The following is a 7,437-nucleotide window of genomic DNA, read 5'->3' as shown; positions in this document are numbered from 1 at the left end:
AGAGGTGGTTTCGACCATGGCCAAATGTCTCCTTTAACAGAGAAATTTAATCGATGACTGAATTTTCACATGTATTTCTCGTCCCCTCGCAAAATGAAATACCAACAATAGGGGAATTTCAAATATACCGTGTAGGGCTGTGTGGAATATCACTAAGGCATATCAATGAGAAACGCACACTTTTGCACAAGGCATGATACGCCTTGCATATCATTAGATAGAAGTGTTGGAGAAAGTGTTGGAATGTATGCAATCCTCCCCCCATCGCCGAGTTGACACCCCTCCTCTAATATACAGACACACCCTGTTTTAATCCCTTCATCTCCCCTCCAATGCAAAAGGGGAAAGAAGAAATCCAAACTCGTTCCACTCTTAAAGCCGCCCATCTGGGTGGCGCCCAGGTGAAAATCCAACGCAGTCCTGTGTTTAAGACATTGGAGTCTATTTCTCAGCTTGTAGGTATGTGTGTTTGTTTGTTTGGGTGATTATTTTTGTGTGTGTTTGTGTGTGTGTTTGCGTGTCTGCATGGATGCATGTGTTTTGTGTGTGTGTGTGTGTGTGTGTGTGTGCACGCATCCGCGCTTGTGTGTGTGTGTGTGTGTGTGTCCGTGTAATTGATAATCTACTTCCTAGTTCAAAAGTGGGCTGGGTTTGTTGTGGTGGGGGGGGGGCTTGTGTCTTTGCCACCCACACTGCCCCCCCCCCCCACCAACTACACACACATATATTTCTTCCACTTTTAAATTTAAAGCTCATACCAACTAGGCCTTCCTATGCTCACTTGAAATTTCGACAGCCCATTTCTGACAAACAACTCTCCCCCCCCCCCCCCCCCCCCACACACACACACACACACAAACACACACACACACACACACACACACACACACACACACACACACACACACACACACACACACACACACACACACACACACACACACACACACACACACACACACACAAACAGGTGTCAACTATGCACCTCTATTGCATTTAACATGATCTACATCTACAGCCAGCAACGTTCTCACGGCATGGTGTTAATATTTCCCTGGTGGATCCAATTAACATGAGCTAGGCCTATATGGTTTATGAACGCATCAATGAGGATGTGAACAATATTGGCTTATATTTGATCGATATTTGTAAAAGAGTAAAACGTACGTTTATTAAATGGAATTAAGAGCATTATTACCGAGACTATTTATAAATAATTGTCCCTTTAATAATTTTTCCGTTTTTCTCAATAAACATCCTTCCTGATCGATTATGGCATTTTTTTAACGCTGGTTTAAAATGCAGTTTAATCCTATGCTTCTTATTATAAAAAAATTTACAATTAAAATTAAAAAGTTAAGTTGACCAGGTCTGGTATGGAAAATAATCGTCTGTTATAAAAAATATATGCTCTGTAACTGATCGACATGACCCGCAAAAGACGGTAGTGTGTAGATGTTTCTATAGTAGGCCACACAGGGCCACACATCTGCTCGACAGACACTCTATCTTTTATATCATCCCACCACGGATGCCTACTGACACTAACGTGGCATTAAAAAAAGACCAAAAAAAAGGATAGGCTATATTGTGCATTAAACGTCACTAAAATAACAATTGGGCAATTGAGAATATTTAATTGATTAATCTCGCTTTTAGATAATTTACCTCATATTATTTGATAGGGCGCTTATTTGGAATAAAACAAGACGGCTAATTAATGTTGATGACAATGTTTCCATGTCCCTATAAAACACCATGTAAATATCAGCAGCGTGTCAAAGCCGACCAATAAAACTCTAGACTCCAGGATACACGATACAAGGGGTCATATAAGTAAATCAAATGACACCCGATTAGAAAAATGTATATATATATATATATATATATATATATATATATATATATATATATATATATATATCCTAACATCGCGGCAATAATAATCTAATATTGTAATTAGATAACGGTAGGTTTTTGTGTCTACACAGGCCTATCAATTACAGGCATGTTTAGATGTGTCCACAAAACAACCAAAGGTCACGATATTGCAAATGAAGCCACATTAAATAATCAGTTTTTTAGCCTACAGTTAAACGTAGCGAGGACTTTTGACACCAAGTTTAGCTGCGCGCTTCTTTGCGCGCAATACAGAGCGTCGCTCTGACCGCTGCGCTCTTTGTGCCGCGCTCGCTCGCTCGCGTGTGTGTGCGTTTGTGCGTGTGTGTGTTCGTGTAGCCCAGTGTGTGCGATAGAATCTGGGGTTTGCGCTCACTGTCCATGGCTTTTCTTGCTGGTGATCCGATAGTTGTGAAAGCCACCACTAGTCGCCCCCAGTGCTCTCCGCAGTCTCCATTATTCCTTCCTCGCCGTAGACTTAACGTCACGTCCGCACTTGAACTTGAATTTTATCCCATTGTAGGGAGGCAGCCCTCGCCACAGAGACACAGGGAGAGCTCGGGGGATGCAGGACTCGCCGCCGTCTTCTTCACACACTAAAGCGCCAGAGAAAGGGGAGTACGAAGAAGAAGAAGAAGAAAAAGGAGAAGAGAAAAAAAAAGCAAACCCAAACCAAAGCGCGTAAGGTCTTGATTTATTAGGAAAGGAGGTGTCGGTATAGTAGCCTCTGTCCCCCGCTCTCCGCAGAGCCGTGCAAGGGGGCAATAGCACTTTGAGTTGAAGACAGCACAAAGTGAACCTTGCCTGCCTACACCGGGGGTGACATCGCCCGCACGCGCCACAAGAAGTGCCCACTCCTCGGCGGCACCCCAAGTCTCGAGAAAAGGATTGGATTCCTATTTTATACATTTTCCACTCATACTTTTTAAACTCTGTTTTTAAAGAGAGAGAGCGGGACCGACAGCGCTACCAGGGTCCAAGGTGTGCGTGCGGAGATCGGACAGTGATATCCGTCATACCTGTGCGCGCACGCACGCACGCACGGACTTGACCCGCACGCTCCTCTCTTCTTCAGAAGGTGGAGAGAGAGCGGTCGCCGGCCGGGGTGCACCTCCACCCCTCCATCCCCCCCCTCCCCCTCCCCCACCTACCTGCCTTGCCTTGCTGACACACACACACACACACACACACACACACACACACACACACACACACACACACACACACACACACACACACACACCACATATCATCCACCCAGGATCAGTCAGTCCTTGTGTTCCTCCGCTCGGACAGCTCCGTGCACTTTGCGCCTCCTTCCTCTTTTGTCAAACGGTGCCGCGAGTCCGCAAGACGGCGTGAGAGCGAGAGACTAACAAGCCGGACTAACCGCAGCGACACTCAACATACACAACACGATCCACCAAAAAACAACAACAACGAAAAACAGGTTCCATCGGTTCACTGGGAACCCGAAGAAGTGGGTTCGCGGCGGACACTCTTGCTGTGGGCATCGATCGCCTGTCCTCCTGTCGAGGGAACCGACCGATCACCGCCAGTTCACTGCAGCGACGACGCGGCTCCAGCGAACCGCCACGGCCGGTCACCGGAGAGCGCAATTGCGCACTGTGGTGCAGCCTTTTGTGGAGGTCCCCTCGCAAAGTTAGGGGCCAGAAGGAAGACGCGATAGGAGGCAAGCGAGCCGACCCTTTCCAGTGCCGCTCTCCGGGCAATGCCACTGTGAATGCCAGGGCAATGTCCCGTCGCAAGCAGGGGAACCCACAGCACGTGTCTCAGAGAGAAATAGCACGTAAGTCTACCGCCTTTATTCCGCTGCAACTATTATTATATGTATTGTATTGTGACACTTTTTTTTAATTTGGATATGCACTAGTATTTATTTTTTAAAGGTTAAAAAAAAAAAAAAGTTGTACTATTACTATTTGATAAGGAGGGGAAGTGCCGTGCGTTTCCTGTGCATTTCTTTAAAAAGATCGAAAGAATAGAAAGCTGGTTCCTTGGAGGTTCAAAGTGTGTTGAACCTACGAAATCATAATTTCAAGCGGTTGAGCTGTTTTATAATTACTATTTATATCCCACTTGATTTACTTTGCTATTGCATTCATATTCTGGCTTTTATTGTTGTAAAGTTAGTGTATATAGCCTATTATGTTCAGTCTTATGCAAAAACATGTCTAATTTAGACAATTCTATGTGCGAGACTTAGGCATACCAAACGAAACATTTATTTTTCATCAGTGATTTATAAACATGGTCCAACAACTGCTGTTTTCCTTGTAAATGGAATTTTTTTTGATTGAACAAAACTCTCTATTTTCAACTGAATGGACGGGCGACCGTAGTAGGACCTGCCCTTCCTGATAGTGGGACACAATTAAGTGTGGTCCATCGTTTTCTTTAACGGCCCCTTGTTGCTGCAAAGTATTTAAGTTCATCATTTACAAAAGAAAAATACGAGGGATGTAGGAAAACATTTACCCTGTATAATGTAGGATTTAAGATAAAATAAGCCAGGAAAGTTTTATTTTTCTGTGACTCTGCGCCATTTAAATAACGCAATCCTTTTCAGTTTTCTAACTGCATTTGTGACTTCGATTATGAACGATTCCGAAAGCTTTCAAGTAGGCTAGCCTATTTCATACGACATAAAAAATACACGTGGCCTAACTTACCCGGAAATATTATAGCCTATTAGGCCCACATATATGTCATCACACAGAGTCCTAATTTAAATTAAACCTAAATAAAATGTGATAAGCAGGACAAAACCCTTCCCAGAGACTTATAATTACACGTCTTTCTTTTTCTTTTAAATCTTTTAAATCTTATTTGTATGTGGGAGGGCAAATTCACCAGATGTGTAAAACCATGTCTTTCTTTATTGAACGCTGGCCCATTAGTTAATCGAGGTCCTAATTGGTGGACCAGTCTGCTGTGGAGCTTCGTGCGTTAATGTTGCTGCTGTGGGGTTGTGTGTTTTTGGTGCGTAATATGTCTGCGATTTTTCATGGTTGTAATTGAAAAATAGTTTTGGTCAATTATAAAGTCTACCCCCCCCCCCATCCATTGGTTCCCCTACTCGTCGGATGTTGTAAAGTATACAACAACAATCACTAAAAACGTTTTTTTTATCCTCGTACAAGTTCTTGCTCGCATAATGTAACGGCGATAGAAAACAGATTGTTCGCTAATGGCCAAAATATTTGGACACAAATGCGCGTGCGCGTGTGTGTGTGTGTGTGTGTGTGTGTGTGTGTGTGTGTGTGTGTATGTGTCAGGCATGTAAGCTGTAGAGCGTCTCCTTGCGATCTGTGTGTGTGTGTGTTTGTGTGTGTGTGTGTGTGTGTGTGTGTGTGTGTGTGTGTGTGTGTGTGTGTGTGTGTGTGTGTGTGTGTGTGTGTGTGTGTGTGGCGTGTGATTGTGTGTGTGTGCACTTGGGCTGCGATCCGGGGGCCAGGACTTGGTTGCAGAGATAAGATGTGCAAGAGAAGCCGGTGACTAGATCTTTGAAAAACAAATGCTGATTTCTTTCAGGTTCGGCTAGAGTGAAATGCTCTAACTTTTCCCGACTGCTCTCATATCGAATTGAACAAAACTAAGGCATTTCAAATCGTCCCTATTGTAAACGGCAGTGAGTTCTGCGCTTTTTCGGACACACAGAACTTCACAGTGGTTGTCGTCTGAATCCGATACGTTTTGCCGGTTCTGGATGTTGCTGTGCCTCCCTCCCCCCCCCCCCCCCCACGGACCGTCTCTATCCTGTTTATTTGACATAATCAATGTTGCCTGATGAAGTAAAATGGAATGAGAAAAAAGGTCAACAGCGTCAAAGTGAGAACGCGAACACGGCACATCGCGACGAGACGTTTGGACAGCTGTGATGGTGGTCTGCACTGTGTTTGGCTTTTTTTCTATTGTACAACTCCCTGTGTACCGGTATATTCTTTTTATAAAGGCCTTTCCTGTATAATTGTAAGGGCAGTATTTTATCGCATGGCATGTGAGCTTAATAACCAGATTTAAAATACTTATTCATTTTCAAGAATTCCATTGCTGAACTTTGGTTGGCTTTTTTCGTGCAGTCAGTTGTTGTAAAACATGAATGCAAAATCCCCACAAATACATCACATTCATTTAGTTTATTGAGGACCACCGAGAAACATTGAGGTGCATGACAATACAAGCAGTCAGATGTGTGATGTTAATGTATTTAGTCTAAGTTGCATCATAGACACACACACACACACCCCCCAAAGCAATCACGCACGCACGCACACACACACACACACACACACACACACACACACACACACACACACACACACACACACACACACACACACACACACACACACACACACACACACACACACACACACACACACACACACACACACACACACACAGACACACGCAGAGCCCCACACTCGGTGTGGGGAAAGTCACATTTAAAAAGGTTCCATACACTGTTTGTGTGTGAGAACGTGCACAGGAAGCGTCGATGTGTAAATCAAGGCTGCCGACTCGTGTGGGCTCCGCGAAGAAACAGTCAGGCAGACGTTACAGACAGACGTGCAGACAGGCAGATAGACCGTCTGACAGACAGACAGGGGGCGGGATATGGCCAGGATTCGGAAGCCAGTCCGATGGCGGACACATGTAATGCCCACTTACACGCTATTGGCCACTTTCTATATGTCTTGAATATGCTTCAAAATGAGCTGCTTTGTTCAGCAGACCGTCCCCGCTGGGGTGGCACCGTGAACGTTAGAGGAGGGAGACAGGAGGGAGACAAAGTGGGTAGAGGGGCTTGACATCTGAAATCAAAACATGCCTTTGTTGAAACAATGCCAAGAAGAGGAGGGCGGGGAGGAGGGGCTATACCAGGAAGCTCTTCAATAGTCAGAGGCTGCGAGAGAGAGAAAGAGAGAGAGAGAGAGAGAGAGAGAGAGAGAGAGAGAGAGAGAGAGGGAGAGGGAGAGGGAGAGGGAGGGAGAGGGAGAGGGAGAGAGAGAGAGAGAGAGAGAGAGAGAGAGAGAGAGAGAGAGAGAGAGAGAGAGAGAGAGGGGGAGAGGGAGAGGGAGAGGAAGAGAGAGAGAGAGAGAGAGAGAGAGAGAGAGAGAGAGAGAGAGAGAGAGAGAGAGAGAGAGAGAGAGAGAGAGAGAGAGAGAGAGAGAGAGAGAGAGAGAGAGAGAGAGAGAGAGAGAGAGAGAGAGAGAGAGAGAGCATAAAGCAGGTTTGACCTGTCTGTCTGAAAGGTAATCCTCTCTGCCTGAATTATGACCACTCGCTCACATGAGCCCCGGTCTGCTGCCAGCTCCAGCATGGTGCTTGTACACTTCATCATTTATGTGTAAGGGATGCTCTTGGATTTATTGTGCTTGAGTACACATGAGCAGACACACACACACACACACACACAGACACACACACACACACACACACACACACACACACACACACACACACACACACACACACACACACACACACAGACACACACACACACACACACAC

The 7,437-nt window shown here is 45.2% G+C and overlaps 1 protein-coding gene across 2 annotated transcripts in view; it reads left to right on the top strand.

Annotated features, from left to right (window-relative positions):
* The first annotated feature begins 2,187 nt into the window (after positions 1–2,187).
* Positions 2,188–7,437, top strand: part of bcl11ba (BCL11 transcription factor B a) — a 47,541-nt gene continuing 42,291 nt past the window's right edge. Inside the window, exon 1 of one of the 2 annotated variants that reach the window (XM_030356481.1) lies at positions 2,188–3,709. In XM_030356481.1, coding sequence (XP_030212341.1) covers positions 3,655–3,709 — 55 coding nt within the window. In that variant the 5' untranslated portion in view covers positions 2,188–3,654. The remainder of the gene's footprint in view (positions 3,710–7,437) is intronic. The other variant, XM_030356482.1, reaches the window with a different exon arrangement.

This window comes from Gadus morhua, chromosome 5, assembly GCF_902167405.1.
Source record: "Gadus morhua chromosome 5, gadMor3.0, whole genome shotgun sequence".
Lineage (NCBI taxonomy): Eukaryota > Metazoa > Chordata > Actinopteri > Gadiformes > Gadidae > Gadus > Gadus morhua.
This window is presented reverse-complemented; position numbering and strand designations above follow the sequence as displayed.